The following is a 19,018-nucleotide window of genomic DNA, read 5'->3' on the forward strand; positions in this document are numbered from 1 at the left end:
AGCCTGTGTGTAGCTGCAGTCCAGTCCAGCTGAGTTCCCTCACTCCATTATTCAACATGTTCTTCTCCGGCCAACTAAATAAGTCAACAAGCCCCAGTTAAGTTAAACTGGGAGAACCAGAGGTGCCTCAAGTTAACACTGCTCGTGTTGTCCCAAAGTTTGTTTATAAGTAGTTCAAAATCTTAAAGCTGCAGTATGTAACTTTTATGTTAAAAAAGTGTTTTCTTTTTTACATATTTGTTAGAATTATGTTTATGTTGTTACAGTATAATATATAAGACAAATAATCTGTAGAAAAAAAACAAACTAAAAACAAAAACTAACTGCTGACATACACCACTCAGTCAGAACAACCAATCAGAGCCAGGAGGGAGAGTCTTAGCGCTGTCCATCACACTTGTGCTCTCTGCTAAGCTAAAGCTGGTTCACCACAACCTAGCCTACCACAAAAGTTGAAGGTATTTAGCATAGTCACGGATTATGGCGAATAAACAGTTTTCCCATAACAGTAACTTGTTTTTCCACCGTTGGCACAATGAGCAGCGTACAGGAAGTTGATTGGCAGCGCTAAGACTCTTCTTCATGGCTCTGATTGGTTGTCTGATGGGGGGCAGTGCGTTTCTGTAGATTACTATAGTAGCACCGTGAGAAGACGGATGTTTGTTTTTCTTCATGACATATTATCTGTCTCATATGGTGACAGTTTGAATAAATAGGAAACCAAACAACATATTTTTGTAAACGTTCCACTCTGCAGCTTTAAGGACTCCAGTGGTTGATTTCTCAGAAACGTATTTTGCCTCCTTTGTGGTAGCAAACGCATCTGCCTCTGCATTCGTCCTACTCAGACTCTTATCTCTCTCTTCACAGGTTAGAGATTTCTAAGACATACACCATGTCTGAATTTGTCTCTGTGCACCTGTGTCAGGCCCACAGAATAATCATTTCCCATCTAAGCTCGGCCATGCTTCCTGTTTCTCTGTTGGCTTTTCCCCTCCAGCTGGCCCAGCGGGGTCACCTTTAGAGAATAGCGTTTCCCCCTCCTCTCCCATCTTTCCCTGCCAAGGCCAGCTGTTTCCTCCGCACACAGTTTTCCAGTCGGAAGCTGAAAGCCATCGGCCTCCCGGCAGCGGCGGAACGGTCCGGGATTCCTCCACCCGAGCAAAACACACACACAGAGAGAGAGAGAGAGAGAGAGAGAGAGAGAGGTTATGGTGCGTGTGTTGGATGTATCAACAGAGCAAAGTTTTGCTTACCTTCACGCGTGGACTTGAGAGGAGATCCAAACCGAGGCTCCGAGAGAGAGACGGATGAGATTTCAAACACTGTCTGTGCTGTGTTTGTTGAAGAGCAGCTGTTTCTCCCTGTCGCGCTGCTTCGGTTTTCCTCTGTGCCTCCACGTCTGCTGACCATTAATGGCCCAAACACACAGCCCTCAGCCCACGCCGCTCCCTTTAGACAGCTGCTTCAAGCACAGAACACAACACCAGAGTGAGAAGAAAGACGAAGTTGGGTAGTTTTAATTGACTGACTATGTTTCTGTCCTTTCCAACAATCTGTTTTTTGCAAAGTTGTTCCCTTGTGAACAAAGGCAGGGAAATCGGCTGGACCGAGCGAGGTTGTGTTTTTGCAATTCTGAGTGATTCAATGTTACACTTTCATATGTTTCGATCTTTCATCGGCACAAACACTTTGTTTAATACCACTAAACGGTTATTTAGAAAAACACAGACTGCAGTGGAGATTTGAGAAAACTGCATTTGTTTTTGCGTGTGTACGTGAGAAAACAGATTCACGGTCCCCACGCATTACAGTGTAACAAATAATCACAGATATTTACGGATATTTGCTTTGACATGATTCTCAATCAACATTGTCGATTATTTTACCAAGCCGGTGGCATACAGTTCTGATCAGATTTTCAAAATCAATAAATTCATTTGAAGCTTTCAGTGAGTTATTTAAACTATTTTTTTTTTATTATCACACAACAACCCCAGCGTTTTTTGTTTTTTTTAATTTAAAACAAGAATTGGATTCAGTAAGATTTTCTTACATAGTCATTACTAAACAACAAACTTGATGTTTATTTTGTTTTTACTTCAGTCTGGGTGTCGAAATCAAATCAATAAAGAAGTAATAGTTAACATTATCACTGTGCTACATTATTTTCAATATCACACTATCCCATGGCGATTCTCTCACAGAGATGTACGGTACTCTGTAAGATACATCTGTCAAACATATGGCATATCTAAGGAAAACTTTGAAAGAACGTCATGAAACCTAAACAATCAATACTCAGAGACAAGTTTAAAGTTATTACAAGAGGGTAAGCTGAAGCAGAATTTGAAGATATATTTTTTTTAAAAACCTGCTGAAAATGAACCGTATTTTGTTGAATATTTAGTTCTCATGTTGCCCAGGCTTCTGAAATGTGTGCTTCCAAAATGTAATGGCAGTAGCTTTATACACAATGGTCAACATGTGTTTTGTAGAACTGAAATTTTAATCAGTTCGTAATTTTGTTAAAGGCGCCCAATGATATTCAAGGGACCCCGACATTTGTAAAAGATGATACATGAGTAAATAAATAACGTATTTCTCCAATGTAATTTTTTTAGGTAACCTATCAGAAGAATTAAAGTGTTTTATTACCATGTTATAGTCTTCTTTCTAATCCTAACAGCGTGGCTAGGGTCTCCAGAGTTTGTTTTGCTTCGACAAGAAAAATGCGACTGTTATCCTTTTTGGCCGCTTTCGCGTTCCGTCTCATCCCACCGTCCTGTACATATCAAAGTTCATGGTAAGAAACTTGTACGTGATTGAACGTCTTTTTCTCTCTCTACCGTGAAGTGAGATTTTCGGGTAAACACTCCGTGTGTTTGAGTTTGATGGCAAATGCGTTATTGGTTGGGTTTTTTTTTTAATGCACGCGGTATTTAAAATACAACCTGCGCTTTTGATTAGTGTAAATCTGCAGCTGTTATTCAAACTGAGGACACAAGTGTCCTTAAAGGATAACTGCGTATAAGGCTGCGAGCTATAGTTTTAGTCTTTCTGTATTCATGAATGAATAAAGGAATCGAAAGAATAATAATAATGAGACGAGTCATTCATTCACTCTGGTGTCAGTATTTTATTTATTCTTCAACAGTGCACCCAGGTTGATTCTTGACCAGAGGATCCTCAGCGGCTACTCCTCATGGCGGAGGTCTATTATGTTGGGGTTGATGTGGGTACTGCCAGTGTGAGGGCTGCCCTGGTGACAAGAGAGGGGCTCCTGAAAACCACCGCAGAGGAACCCATCACCATCTGGAATCCCCAGCCGGAGCACTACGTCCAGTCCTCCACAGAGATATGGCAGAAATGCTGCTCAGTGGTCAAGGTAGGAAGATCTCGGTACAGGAGATGGTAAATAAAAAATGCAATTGGTATCAAAGGACTCGATTGTAAATGAGTTCTTTGATAATCACTTTATCAAACTGTCCAAATCCCATAGGTGTACGTAGCAGTATAAAAGTAAGTTATTTCGAAACCTTTTTCCATCTATAACATGGCATACATCCAGTACAACTGAAATATAAATATGTGCCTCCAGCTCAACCTGTTAGCATAATTTGCAGAGGTTACAAAGATTAAAACTTACACATTGTTGTAAGGTATCAGTCAGGATAAGGCTGTACAGTCCAATTTAATCAATTACAATGAGGCTTGTTTGTCAGATTTAAAAGTACTTTTGGAAAACAATCTTTTAGCAGATACTATACATATGTTTCATTAAGTCCACATTTTTGTATTTGAAGTGTTATTTTTTTATTTCAAACCTAAATGTTGTATTTAGGTTTCAGAAATCACAGCATGTCTTTAATGGACTGGAATGAGAATCGAAGAGATGAAGAAAAAGGCAAAGAAAGCCAAGAAACCAGCCGAAATCTATTTGTATTTAGAAAGCATTCCCACTGCTGTGTTGTTTTTTTAGCTAACACCATTTGCCTTACTTAACCTGTCTGCTTAGCCATCTTTCTTTACATTTTGCTAACTGTTTCCCTCCTTTGTTTCTAGTCTTATTTTACTGCTCATGCTTAGGTTATGTCTTACCAAATTTCCTGTATTAACATTTTTTCACTTGTAGCTTTTTTGTGTGATTTAATCTGACATTTACTCATTTTAGCTAGCGGTTTAGCTATCTAAAATGAGTAAATTAGGCCATCAGTTATTTTTGTCAAAGCAGTTTAGCTACAGCTTATTTGTTCAGAGCGTATTTGTTTATTAGCGATTTAAGCTAGTTTTATATTTTAACTTCTCTATTATGAGACGACAACAAGTGTATAAAGGGAAGACACGCATCCTGGATTATGTGGTGTAAAACACTGTGTTAGCTACCTGTACATCTTCTATAGTTAAAATTCACCTGGTTAAGAGGTCAAAAATATTATCTGAATATCCTTTAGAGTTGCTAATTGTTTGAGAAGTGTAATAGATTATTTTATGTTGGAACGTTCTGTGATGATCCAACACTTGATCACACATTTGTTCCTTACTTTACAGATATACGGTGACCAGTGGTGTGGTTATATACCGTTTTGGCTCTGTTTTATCGCAGGAAGTGACCAGTGAGGTGCAGAGCGACCAGATCCGGGGCGTCGGCTTTGATGCCACCTGCTCTCTTGTAGTTCTGGATGAAAGCTTCCAGCCTGTGCCAGTCACTCAGGATGGTGAGCGTCACGTCAGTTAGCTTCCCGTCATCTTCAGCCTTTAGCCTGGCGATTGTCTTGAACGCATTCGGCAACTAAATTCATGTTTCTTCCCTCCTAGCTGATTTCAGATGAACAAATGTGTCTGTAAAACCCGATGCTTTCTCCTGATTTATTTATTTTTTTTTCTTTTCTGTTATTTAGGCGACCCGCAGAAGAACGTGGTGATGTGGATGGACCATCGCGCTGCGGCGCAGGCGGATCGGATAACAAACACCGGACACAGGGTCCTGAGCAGGGTGGGAGGGGTCATGTCGCAGGAGATGCAACCTCCGAAGCTCCTCTGGCTGAAAGAGGTGAGGAAGGTCACCACCTCTTCCTCTGCGCTCTGTGTGTGTTTTTTGTTTTTCTTTTAAACCAGCTGGTTATCATATATACTTTTGAACAATCCACCAACTTCCATCTGTTTGGTGGCGAATGTTAAGTTTGCCTGACGTGCTCATCTACAGTTTGAGTCAGCCGTCAGTAGCTACAGATTCTCGTTGCCTCTTTGTCAGAATCTAAAGGACAGATGCTGGAACAAAGCCGCTCACTTCTTTGACCTGCCGGACTTCCTGTCCTGGAAAGCTACGGACTCCACAACGAGGTCAGCTCCCTCAGCTTGGTCTTTTTTTTTGTGGGTAGGAGGGATTTATGTTATACACACACAAAAGTACGTAAACCCCTTCAACTTTTGACACGTTTTGTCACGTTACATTCACACGTTTTGCTTTGTTTTACTGTGGTTTTACATGAAAAGATCAACACAAAGTAATTAAAAAGTGTAAGGGACAAAACAACCTGGCATTTCTGCCCGTTCTTCTTTGACATCTGTACAGCTTATGTTTAATTTAACCCCTTAACTGTCACGAGTTCATAGGTGTCCTGATGTTCGTTGACCTACATGTAAATATTTTGAGGGCTTTAAAGTCTTTCCACAAATTTTCTATTGGTTTTGAGTATTTACTTATGTCTTTCGAGATTCGACTCTGATAAGTTCTATCCCTGCTGAAGAAAAGTAACGCCCACTGCATGATTCTGCCAGTACCATGCTTCACTATGGGAGTTTATTGCCACACGTAGCATTTTACAAACAGGCCAGGAAGTTCAGATCAGGTCTCATGAGACGAGAGCGCTGTGTCCGCCACACGGCTGGTGGCGAACGTTTCTTTCAACCGTTACTTTTAATCTCGACGCTCCGTGAAGAAGTTCAGATTTGTGGAGTTCTTGAGTAGTAATTCATTTATCCACTAAACTTCAGCCTGTGGATGTCTGCAGTTCCTCCGGTAATCCTTTGGCAGAAAATCGTAAGTATTTTTAGTCTAGTTTTTAGTGCAAATGTCTTAGATGCACTTGGTATAAGATAGCTGTTCAGCAAAATATAGGGTTATTTCACTTATAGCAAGACATTTTTCTCATAAGTGAAATAATCTGCTAGCGGAGCAATTACTTTTTCGTCAGTATTGAGGAATTATTGACTCTAAACAAGCTGTTATTTCTTGCTGAAAAGCTACTTCTAAGTTAATTATCTTATGAACTTAAAACTAGACCAAAAATGGTAAGAGTTTAAGATTTTGTAGTGAAACTGAAATACACAGAAGGATCATGGTTATAATGTAGCAAAATATGCAAAGGTTCAAGAGGAATTAATACTTTTGCTAGGCCCTGTTTTTAATCTTACCGTGTAGATACCAAACTACATGTTTTGTTTTTTGTTTTGGGAACACCGGCCTAATTTCTCGGAGTAAAAACAGAGCAGCAGGACAGATTAAAAAAGTTATCTATGTCTTTTCTGTTGTCAAATTGTTTCGGACCTTGTGTTCCTAAGCAGGAGATAACCGGAGAGATATCAAATATGCGATGTAATATGCGATGTAATCTGGTATTATTCTCCCCCGCTGTCCCTCAGGTCTTTATGTACTCTAGTGTGTAAGTGGACATACTGTCCTCCCATTGGCTGGGATCCCAGCTTTTGGACCAGCATTGGACTGGAGGATCTTCTGGAAAATAATTTCTCCAAAATGGGCAAGAAGATTTCTTTTTTCTTTAAACACATCTCACCCATCTCACAAGTATGTGCTTCATTTTGATTGTCGTCTTCTACGGTTGTAATGATTTTCCATCCAGGCAGTGCGACGTGTCCTCCAGGAAGTCCTCTGGCAGGAGGCCTGACCCCGCAGGCCGCAGCAGATCTGGGTCTGAACCCAGGAACAGCAGTCGGCGCTTCACTCATTGATGCTCACGCCGGAGGCTTAGGTAGCACACCCAGCGGAGACAAAAAGGAAACAAAAGTCATGTCCAAACTGAAGCCACTTATTTTAACTGTACCACCTCACTGAGGCGTCTCAAAAAAAAACAAAAAAAAACACAAAAACCCCCATCATCCTCCACCAAGCAAGAGTCCAACTCTGGAAAAATACTTGTTTGTCGTTGTAAACTTCCAGGACAGGTTTCTGCAGGCGTGGAGTGCAGTGTTTGTTTATTATCCGAACCCGTTTGGCCAAAAAAGCACAGAGGACCTGCAGGGGCGGAAGGTGGAAAACTACCTTTACTGAGTCACGTTTCTGCAGAGCGAGCGCAAAGAGAACACAAACAGGAGCGTATGTTGGGACAGCAGCAAGAGCCTCACTAAGTTAAAGACATTTTTATGAGTTTGCAGCCTCAAAAGTCCTACAGAATGAAATCAATGCATGATCAATCATTCAATCAAGTTTATTTGTGTAGAACTTTTCAGCAACATGGCAGTTCAAAGTGTGTTACATCATAAAAACGCAAAAAGAAATACAAAGTCAGAAACAGAGGTGGGTCGAGTACCAGAACCTGTACTCAAGTAAGAGTGGCAGTACTTCCACATATTTTTACTGAAAAAAAAGTAAAAAAGTAGCCGTCCAAGAAATGACTCAAGTGAGACTCAATACCAAAAGTATTTGGTAAAAAGTCTACTCAGGTACCGAGTAACTGATCAAATGATTCATCATTTAATATTAACATAATTTCTTCTATATTTCTATATTATATAAAGTTAAGTGGAAATTTAGATATTTTAAGGGACAAGAATGACAAGAATTCAAATAAGTAACAACAACAACAAAAATCAGGCAAAATAAAATTTTTCCAATTCAGTTTCTTTCAGTAAAAAAAAAAAACAAAAAAAAAACTTATGAAATTTCAACAAAAACTGCAGGTGTGTCTGTGTCTGGTGAGTTTTTGGTTAAAATGTTCGTTTTTCATTCAGCGGGGAGAAAATCCAGAAACTTTACTCAAGTAACAGTAGAGATACTTCATATTACATTAAATTACTCAAGTAAAAACAAAACGTGCAGCCTTCAGGGCGGGAGGAGGGAAGCGCCTGTGCAGCTCCTGGAATCCCAACCATCTGGTTTGGCTGTGAGAGCTACACCCGCTCGTGAACCCTACCCTCTGACCCGCGGTCGGGACCTCTGCCAGCCGCGTATTGTTGCGTCGGAGCGAACAAACTTCGCTCCGAACCGAAGCATGCAGGCGAGGACTCTTCCTATAAAACACAAAACCAGCTCTGCAAACATTATTGCAGCAGTCGGTGTCATCGCTGAATCCCACGTGAAGGCTGGGGAGCTGATTTAATGGTCCACTTCTGCATGTAGAGTATGTGATCCCCTCACCCCACTTAATATATTATAAGATTATATTCTTTGATTAAAACTCCTTTATGATGGCGTGTTAGGCACATTGTAGATAGAATGAAAGAGAGGAGTAAATTTCTGTCAGCAAACTGAGAAATGTTTTCTTATTCCACCAGGTGTTGATTTCTGAACTCTTCCTGCGTTAAAACGTTGGTATTGTTGTTTCTAAATGAACATGAACTTGTTTTCTTTGCATTATTTGAGGACTTTTTTCGGTATTTTGACCATTTCACATTTTCTGCGAATAGATACTAAATTTTTGCTTGGAATTTCAGAGACATGTTGTCAGTAGTTCTTAGAATAAAAGAACAATGTTCATTTTACTCAAACATCAAACATATTCCTATGAAAAGTAAAATCAGAGAAACTGATCGTTTTGTGGTGGTCTCTTGAATTTTTCCAGAGTTGTTTCTTTATTCTTGTTTTGTTTTTTAGAAATTATTATTTTTATTTATACGTTCAAAATCAGCATATTCACATTCAATATTACATTTGACATTGAAGCCGTGTCACCTGCCACTAAAGTCGGAAGCTGCCACTACTGAGCCGTGGCAGCTGACACCAGGAGTGCCTCTACAGCTGCCTCTGCCACAGTTTGGCCCACTGCCTCTCAATTTCGGAGAAAACTTGGAAATTTCTGAGTTGCAAAAGTTGAACATTTTTGACTTTTCCAATTCAGAAATTTCAGAGTTTTTTTCTAGCAATTTTCTAACATTAATCTCAAAATTTGAGGGTTTTTTTCCTAGAAAATGTTCGACTTTTGGAACTCAGAAATTTCCATGTTTTTTCTAAAAAAAAATATTCTGAGATTTTCTACAGAAATGTACTCCTTTTTAAAAAATGTTCCATCTCAATGACCCCATGACCCCGATACGCCGTTTTACTCCTCCCAGGTGTCTTAGGCGCTGATGTTCAAGGCTTCAATTTACCCTGCGAAGGTTGGCCAATCACGTCGCGCATGGCGATGATCTGTGGGACATCCACTTGTCACATGGCGGTCAGTGGATTTTAGGGATGCATGACTTCCTCTAATCAATTGCTTTGTTTTTTTTTATGTAATTTTTTTTGCATAATCACTCATGTATGTCGTTTCTGAGCAGATCAGTGAGCAGCCTCGGATTGTGCCTGGAGTGTGGGGACCCTACCTGTCCGCCATGGTGCCAGACCTGTGGCTTAACGAGGGAGGACAGAGTGCCACAGGAAGGCTGGTCAGACGCCCTGCCACAGTCACCTTTTCACACATATTCATATATATAACATCAGTTTTAACCATCCTGGGGAGACTGAAACAATATGAGTTCCTGTTTTTGAAACTGAAAAACAAAACCTTTCTAATAGGATTGTGTGATATGGATTAAGCCATAACATCCAGAGTTTCCCCCCCAATGTATTATAAGCCTTGTTGTTTTTGTTAAAAAAAAAACATTCACTTTCAATAAAATCCCCTTTCTTCAGGTAAATATCACAATAACAATTAATATGTTCATGTTTCTTTTGAAAGAATTAAATATTTTTAATCCTATTGCTTTTCATAGGATGTGCAGATATACAATCTTAAGTAGCGACCTAAAACTAAAAGCAAACACCACATTCTATTGACTTCCTGCACTCATTCACTCACTAGAAAAAAAACATCCAATTCTGTTGTAGCTCATTCATTACTCAGCTAAACTGTTTCTCACGTCCTTGTGAACCTTCTTGTTATCAGCTGTTTCTCCGTTATCCCTCTCCTCCCTGCAGGTCGACCACATTGTGAAGGGCCACGCTGCGTACGCCGAGCTACAGGAACAGGTTAACCAGAGGTCAGCTCACAGCGATTCAGTTGGTTTTTATTACTTCTACACATAGCTGACTGAAGGAGGCGCTGTCCTGCTGACTGCTAATGTGGTGGATTCGGTGTGACTGGGTTAACACAGAGATTAAAACCTGAGTCCATCCCACTCTGCTTCCACAAGTTGTAAGAAGAAAAGTGGCTGTGTGTCTGCCTCTTTAAAATGTGCCTTTGTTTTTGTTAAAAAGACAAAAGAACAGCTTAGGTTTACATCTGATGGGACCAAAGCGGAATTATTGGGCAATGACGACCAGCATCATGTTTTTGGGCCCCAACTAACGATTATTTTAGTAATCGATTATTTTATTCTGACGATTAATTGATTAATTTAACTTTTAATTTAACCATTGAAGCCATCGTTACACAATAGATTCACAATAAAAGATGCAAATACATCTTTTATCATCACAGTTTAATTCCTTTTTTAAATAAACTAAACATTTTATAAACTAAAACGGAATAACACAGGACTCCTTTAGTGAACGATTAATCATTTGTAGCAACGATTAATCGTTTTTTAGCAACTAAAAAATACTTCTAACATCAATACGGTGTAGAGCTAATCTGATAATTTATTGAAGTAACAAATTAATAATTGATAGCCTAACATGAGAATTTGAAGCAGGTAAAACTAAAATTATGCCACTTGAGTATTTCTGAGTAGATGTTTTACAAACTGTTATTTTTATCGTAAATTCAAAATGTACACATTTTTGGACAATTTTGGCCTAATAACTGTCCTGAATGTGTTGTTCTCAAAGCAAATTTCCTCCTTTTTTTGTGTATGCTCAAGTTCGCGATTAATCAATCACTAAATTATTTGATGATTAGTTCAGTAATCGATTCATTGCGATTAATTGTTTCAGCCCTAATGTGTTCAGAGAAAACCAAACATATCACACCAAAAACGGTGATGATGAATTAAAGTTTGACCATTCCCATTGCATGATTGTTTTTCTCAAGTCTCTCTCTTTCTACTAAAGGCATTGGTCTCAACTAGACCCTTATTTTGAAGGACAATTTTGTTTACAAAGGCTTCAGTTTCCATTTTATTTTCTGTTCTGGTTGTTTTGTTTGTTTGTTTTGCGTATTTAAAATATCTTCCAGTTCCAGTTTTAATATTTGCTAGAAATTAAACTTTATTCCCATCGTAATACTTGAAAATGGCCTCAAAACAACAATCTTATCGTTTATCGCAATAACTTCTTGTACAGTTTATCGTCCAGCACAATTTATCAAAACGGGCCTGATCATGAACACTTTTTTTCCTCAATAAACCATATATCGGGCTGACGTTGGAGTCCAGCAGGCGTCTTAAGAGTATTTTTTATTTCTCATTTCAGAGTTCCCTTCACAGGCACCGACGTTTACTCGTATCTGAACAGCCACTTGGCTCAGATGGCCGGCTCGCCGCCTGATGTGGACCTGCTGGGATCCAGCCTTCACGTGTGGCCGGATTTCCACGGCAACAGGTCGCCGCTTGCTGACCCCACTCTGAAGGGAATGGTGAGGCCTCAGCGCCACATTCTTGGCACATGAAGGTCCTTTTTCTCTTCTGAACTTTAGGGTTCGATATATTTTCTTTGAATGTGTCGCAAAACTCAACAAGTGAAATATTTTATGAAGTAACAAGTTTTTTCTCAGATCTGGGTTCAGTTGGTGATTCAGCCCTTCCTCTTCCTGTTCGCCTGACTGTGTTGCAGGTGATTGGTCTGCCTCTTTCCCAAACCGTGGATGACTTGGCCCGGCTGTATTTAGCTACGTTGCAAGCTCTCGCTGTAAGCCACGTGTTTGTCACTCTCTCGGCGTCGGCTGTGTGCAAAACCGAAACGCTTACGAGGCGACCCTCTTTTTCTTCTTGGGTTTGACTTTCAGCTCGGGACCCGTCACATTCTGGAATCCATGAGAGAAGCAGAATGTGACATCAGAACCCTCTTCCTGTGTGGCGGTTTGAGCAAAAACCTCCTGTTTGTACAGATCCAGGCTAGCGCTACAGGTATGTGGTGCGTTCAGGGTGACGTGTGGGAGGTACGCTGTATTCCTGTTACCTTGGCAGTGGGAACACCGAACTGGGTTTGACGTCAGACTCCAAGTAACAGCTTTAAGAAGACGGGATTTCAATATGGAGACGCCCATAAACATTTTTAAGTTTTACTTTCCATAAACAACCATTTTTATTTTATAGAGTTGAAGGCGCTACATGTGCGTCTCCTGAAAATAAACGTGTTTTCACCACATCTTTATTGGAAGATGTGGTGATACGAAGAGCGGCCATATTGAAATTTGGCCTTACAAGTTGTAACTTGTGGTGGTCGGAGTTGCTCCCTCTTTCCCATTGGGAAAATTTATTTCAGGAGACGTTCTAGTAGATTTTTCTAACAGGGAAGTTGGAATTTCCCAGTTCACATCGCAACTGGAACGCAGCGTTAGCTTCCTGCTGATCGTAGAATTGTGTATATAGGCCAAAAAAACGTTTATTTGTAGTCTAACCTGACCAGAGAATCGAAGGCAACTTTCTACATGGCTTATGGCAAACTGCAACTTGGACTTGTTTTGGATTTCTCTGAACAGTAACTGTCCTCCATAAAGGCCAGATTTGTTCAGAGCGTCACTAATTCTTATTATAGCCTCTGATCTCTGCTCCTTCAGAGTCACAAGCTTTCTTACAGCGAGGCTTCTTGTTGCTAGGGTTTATGTTCTCTGTTTTTGTTTTTTATTTATCGACAGAATGTGAAACAGTCCGAATGGTTTGGCTTTAGCAAGTCAATGTAGCTGACACCTGCCTCAGAAATGACGCTCTAAGTCATTATGAAAATTATTATGAGATGGACCAGACTCTCAGACCTCCTGACATAAAAGCTCGCACAGAGCAATCGAGTCGAAGTTAAAGTTCTTGAACCTCGGGGACGACGCAGGATGTGAACTAGGCATTGCCATTGAACACATCCTGAGTGAAAGATGAAACTGGAGGGGAAACGGCTACGTACCACTGAGGAATCGTGGATAAGAACAATCTCATAAACCGAGGGAGACGTGTAACTGACCAAGGAACAAAGAGGACTCATCAGGAGAGAATAGAAAACAGCTGAGAGGAAGCCAGAGACGGGGAACAGCTGGGATGAGGAGCAAACTGACAGGCGAGGGGGAAGCTGAGGCATAAACACAGCAGAGAATAATTCAAACTGTAGTTGTGGCATTTAGTAATGTTTTTGTTGTGGTCATTTTATGTGACTATTTATAGTGATTGTAAACAGGGCATGTGTGGACATTGAATGTTGTAAGACTTTATATTATTACAGATGGAAACTCGCTTAATCTAAATCCAGTGAAAAGCATCTTTTGTTAATGTTTTTGCACATTAACAAAAGACGCTAGGCCTCTCACGGTGACACGTTCTGCTGGACGATAAAATTGTCCCAGAGCTGAATATTGTTGTTTTGAGAACATTTTCAAGTAATATAATAGTAATGGTGGCGTAAAAATCCGAGCACATGTTCTCAAAGATCAATAAACTTTCAATTCTAATTAACCTTTAAACACTCGAACTGGAAGAGATTTAGAAGATCCAAAATAAAGAAAGAAAACAACCGAAACAACAAATAAAAGAAATAATGAAGTCCCTGTAAAAAAAAATTTAGCTTTCACAAAAAAGGATAGTTGAGACCAAACCACCAGACTGAAGACTTATCATTCAGTTTTTTGGTAAAAAGAGAGAGAAAAAAGAGACAAACGATAAATCAAGCAAATGAAAATTATTGAGTTTCTTTTAATTTATCATGTGATTAACTGATTTATTGTTTATTGTGACAGGCCTACTTGTACCTGTTAAATAAACAAATAAACCCAAAGAGGAAACCACCCAAAACACAGATGGATGAGTTAAAACACAAAGGGATAAACTAAAATGAGAAGATCTAAGCAAATAAACTACAGAGAATAATCCAAGTTCAAACACCAAGGAAGTCTGGAGACAGGAAAGAGCCGTTGCTAAGCATCGTTTCTCTTATCAGCACTTCCTGTGGTGCTGCCGGATCAGTCCGAGGCCGTTTTAGTGGGCGCAGCGGTTCTGGGCGCCTGTGCATCCCAGGACTATGGGACCATACAGGTACAGTCACACGCACATCTGTTACACCACATCTCCATTTTGGATTCATTCATGCTTACTGACTAACAGCAGCGTTTGGGCATTTTATACGCTTGAGGTTCGCTTTTAATCACTTTAGAACCTGGTGAATCTCAACCTGGTGAACCTGAACTTTAGTCCAGTGCTTTCATTTGTTATTCTAATTCACATCATTTTTTAAAACCACGTCATTAGACTTTGTTTGCTAATAAAAGTTGCGTTACAAGACATTTCTTAGTTTAGTCAAACTAAGAAATGTTTATAAAATATTTTAAAATATTTGCTGGATTTCAGCAAATATTTTAAAATCAATTCTCTGTTTAGTAAAACAAAAAGTATGGGACTGGATGAGCTAGATTTCAAATGTCATGCTAATTAGCAAAACTGAGGTTTTACATTTAGTTTAATAATAATTTAGTGTGAAAATGACTTTAATTTCCTAATGTTGATGGATTTTTTTTAGCTTTTTTTCCACACAATTCTTCAAGTTCCTTGGTTTTCATAAGTGGGTTACACTGAACAAGAATAAAAGCATTAAAAGTCATAAAAAAGTGTATCTTTGATGCATGGGTTGGACTACTTGTATAGTTTGATGGGTATTTTATCCCAGGTGTCAATAATTCATACAGACCTCTTTTCTCAGTAGGATTTAATGTGACACAAAGAGGTGCATGCTGGGTATTCACATAAAAGGGCTTAGAAAAGGACCTGGAAAGCATGCGGAGTAACCCGTTAAAAGGTATTGTTGAAATTTGACTCAGTGTCGCCACCTGCTGGAAGGATCCAGCGCATAATACTCCCTGAGTTCTGCTGGCTGTGTCCACGGAGCAGAGCCTGTTTGGTGCACAAAATATGGATTAAGATGTAAGACTTTAAATCTTTTTTCGGGACAAAGTTTCACAGCAACCTCGGAGCCATATAGACTAAAAATAAAAGTGCTATCATTTGGACCAGGCGGCAGCTGTTGGCTTGTTTTCAGCCATAAATACATTGGGCAGTTGTTGTGTCTGATCCCCCCCCTCAGCTGCAAGCGCTCCGCTGTCTGGATTTTGTAGGTTTAGGTAGGAGTGAGAGCCCTCCGTGCATTAATCATGAGCAGACGCAAACCAGAACCACAGCAGTCGGATTGTGTTTGTGAGACAAGTAGGTCACGGGGCTGACGTGAAATTAAAACGCGTGTCTCTGTATGCCCGTTTATGGAGTGCTGTTTGTCTTTGCAATTTTGTGTCTCAGGAGGCCATGGAGAAAATGGCTAAAGTTGGGCGAGTCGTTCAGCCAAACCAGGAGCTCAAGAGGTGAGAAAAAAACGACTTTCCAAGCAGTACACAACATCAACATTCTGTATTTTCTTGGAAATTTACACGGTAGTCAAATACAAAGCAGCAGATAAACTAAAGTGGATTTATAAATGATACATTTAATTGTTTTTACAAATACAGCACATCCTTCAGCATTACATTCATGCATCTAACATGAAGGCCTTAAAATGTCTAACTGTATATAAAAATTTAATTTGGCCCTAAATCTGTTAATTTTTGTTTTGGTTGGATTATTTAATATTGTGTGTGTACTTGTTTTTTTTTTCTTGTAAGAAAAAAAAAACTTCAGTCTAGCAGAAGTTTGAGTCGCGCAGACATCTTGTATTCTGGCTTGAGGCAATTGAGGCTGGAGTGACGTTAACATACTAGCTAGCTAACTTTTATGCGTCTTATCAGAAGTGCATATTTATCGCTGGTTGGCATTTGTTTTCCTCACTGTCTCACTTCTGTTGCCAACCTCATGCGAGGCTACATGCATTCTAAAAGCACGTTAAGTTTGACACTACTTTTATTTTTTAAAATATTCTTTCTGTCTTAAATGTCATTCAATGTGGCATTAAGAAGGTCTGCCAAGTCTTAAATTGATTTCCTGATACCTGTAGATACTCTTTTACAGCTCTACGTCTCAAGTCTTTGTGAAACAATCTCAATTGGATTTGGGTCAGGGCTTTGATTGCGGTATTTTAACAGATGAATATCAAGTGTGGCATTGTGGAGAAGATTCAACCACCCTTAGGGTCGAAAACAGCATCCCAAGCTAAGAAACATCTCGCTGTGAAATTTCATCAATAATCTACAAACGTAAAGCTGCCAAGTTATGGCCAGGGAAGGAGCAGCCATGTAGGGTACGCAGTAATCATGTGACCTACATGCAAAACACTTAGTAATCTAGGAATGGCTCAGTCAAAGTCCAATCCAATTAATAAGGCGATAGTTTAAAATATATATTTACAAATGTTCTCCACCCAATTTGACTATTTTCCAAAGAAATTTTTTTATTTTTTTCGTCCCCCGTAGCAAGTGTTATTGTTTCAAAAACATTCAGAAAACTGTGTCAATTTTCTAGCCTCTTCATAATTAGTAAGACAATTTGTGTGGGTCTATCAAATAAAATCCCAATGAAAGTTGCAGAAGGTTTTGTGAGGCTCTGTATATATGATGGCAAATTTCTATTTAATTATTTATTAGTAACCTACAGTATATATGCTCATTTAAAATAGATTCTCAGTGCTTTCTTTGTTTTTTTTGTTTTTTTTAGTTGGCTTTAATAAAACTGAATTCAGTTTCGTTTTGGTTAAAAAAAATCTCAATTGATCAGCGAACAAGATGCAATATTAACTTCATAACACAGCTTTTGGTTTTCCTTTCACAGTTTCTATGACAGGAAGTACAGGGTGTTCCTGCAGCTGTTCTCCCACCAGAGGGAGTACCAGGCCCTCATGAAGCACCGATGAGACGAGCGAACACACTGGGGGAACTGCAGCAGATGTCTTAACCTCGCAGCTCTTATTAATATGAATAATTTCACTTTTTTTTTTTTTTTTTTTTTTCCTTTCATTTCGCCTGAAGAAAACCCACATGCTGAAGGTTTTTGCTCGTCCTGAGCTGGCGGTTATAGCTCAAGTCGGTATCACGTCTTATATTTTGCTGCCATCAACTTTATGTGCATTCCTAATAAATACTGCTAGTTTTGAAATACTTCTGCGCTTCTTTTTCATTGAGGTCGCAGCTGGGTCACTGGGTAACCCAGCTGTCCTTCATTTGGAGAGCGGCGTGTCCGCTCCAGATTCTCCTTCCTTCCTGTTCGGTTCGCCCCGGCTGTCCTCGCGCTGTGCTGCCGGCGTTCCTAAGATCAAAGCTGATCAGCTGCTCGCTGATGCAGCGGACCGACCCGGTGAGGAGGAACGTCAAATCCTACACAGCTGACTTAATGCGTCCAGCTTAATGCTTCGAGCAGTTATTCGACCGGGAAGTTGGGCGTCTGAGAGGGAACGTGACGGGCTTTTCTAAGGCAAAAGTAAGTGGAGGGAAAAGTATTTTAAAAAAAATAGGGTGTGGTTAATTGCTTAATTACAGCAGAATTATTCGTAAATGTAGACAAAAATAATTACATTTCTGGAGTCTGTTTGTGGCCTTCAACCTTTTGTCGCTATGTGTTTGGTTTCACCCGAGTGGTGATGACTTTCATCCGTCACGGTCGTTTGTCGCTACCCCATGGCAAACCCATAGCTAGCAAGGTTATCTACGGTATTAGCTTTACACGACTCACGTAACGTCTGAGCAACACAATTTTTTTGCCTGACATAAAATTTCCATTATAAAAATGTATATATATATAGCATACGTGGCTAGTTCTTTCATAATAAAATTTAAGACCTGTGGTTAGCGAATTTAAGGACCACCTTGCATTTTTAATGAATTTAAAGCCGTATTTTGGATGTATTCATTTAAAACTTTTAAGGATGCGAAGGACACCTTGAACTCTATATATAAAGCACCTTTCAAAATTTAAAACCCTGATAGTGCTTCACAGTAGTACAAAAGCCAAAGAGTTCCCAATGCATAAAAAATATATCTGATTTTAGCTGCCTTTCAAAGGAGACCAGAAAGTCCACCCATCTTAAGTCTGAAGTCTGAAAGCCACTGGACAAATGGCTTCTTATGTTTTCAAAAAAATAATAATATGACACTACCAGTTTGAGAGGTAGGAAAGACTCTTTACAATCACCCTAATGTTTAACTTCTTACACAGATTCGACATAAGTAAAGATTCAGGACTCCATAGATAGCCCAATTTAATAAAAAAAAAATCATAGTATTTATTTCCAGATTTAAAGGTTAATTTAAACCTAAATCTGCTAGAGTTATGAATAATTTGGGAATTCTTGTAAATTATTTTCATTCCTTGTTTGGTTTTTTTTAAGGAAAATCTGAATAAAGATTTTAAAATTTTGTTGTGTGTAGAGAAAAGTAATTCAAACCTCAGTCGGACAGAGACTCTCTGAACAGCAGTTTTCAAATCTTGCCACAGATTCTCAATTGAATTCCTACCGGCTAATTTACGTTCGCCGGTAGGAATTATTTATTAAGGCTCCCTTGAAAAAGTGAATCACTGAAGAAAAAGCATCAGTTCAAACAGAAACTTGCTACTGTGACTGCTGAAACTAAGCCAGCCTGGTACAGTGACTTTAATGGATCGGTGCATGTGCTTTTACATCAAGATCAGCTTCACAAAACTTTGTCACTCAGTTTATTAATCAATATCCCTGAATGAGAAGTGGAAGTGAATCAATGGTGAACATCAGTTATTAACCCAGTTGGAAGCAGTTATTAAATCTCATCTGTTT

At 39.4% G+C, this 19,018-nt stretch overlaps 1 protein-coding gene across 4 annotated transcripts; it reads left to right on the forward strand.

The window, feature by feature from the left end:
* Window positions 1–2,682: 2,682 nt before the first annotated feature.
* fggy (FGGY carbohydrate kinase domain containing) lies at window positions 2,683–17,369 on the forward strand. 4 transcript variants are annotated; one of them, XM_008433169.3, is made up of 16 exons: window positions 2,685–2,806; window positions 3,158–3,388; window positions 4,607–4,718; window positions 4,902–5,053; window positions 5,255–5,343; window positions 6,646–6,761; window positions 6,864–6,992; window positions 9,292–9,395; window positions 9,499–9,606; window positions 10,139–10,200; window positions 11,573–11,735; window positions 11,933–12,007; window positions 12,105–12,225; window positions 14,240–14,334; window positions 15,586–15,647; window positions 17,044–17,369. In XM_008433169.3, the coding sequence occupies exons 2-16, from the start codon at window positions 3,206–3,208 to the stop codon at window positions 17,123–17,125; spliced, it is 1,653 nt and encodes a 550-aa protein (XP_008431391.1). In that variant the 5' UTR covers window positions 2,685–2,806; window positions 3,158–3,205; the 3' UTR covers window positions 17,126–17,369. The 4 variants fall into 4 exon arrangements, with proteins under 4 accessions (XP_081454567.1, XP_081454568.1, XP_008431391.1 ...); XM_008433170.3 differs by having other exon boundaries at window positions 2,796–2,868; XM_081598441.1 differs by lacking the exon at window positions 14,240–14,334 and having other exon boundaries at window positions 2,683–2,806.
* The last annotated feature ends 1,649 nt before the right edge of the window (window positions 17,370–19,018 follow it).

This window comes from Poecilia reticulata, chromosome 17 (assembly GCF_904066995.2).
Source record: "Poecilia reticulata chromosome 17, P_reticulata-male-v2, whole genome shotgun sequence".
Taxonomy (NCBI): Eukaryota; Metazoa; Chordata; class Actinopteri; order Cyprinodontiformes; family Poeciliidae; genus Poecilia; species Poecilia reticulata.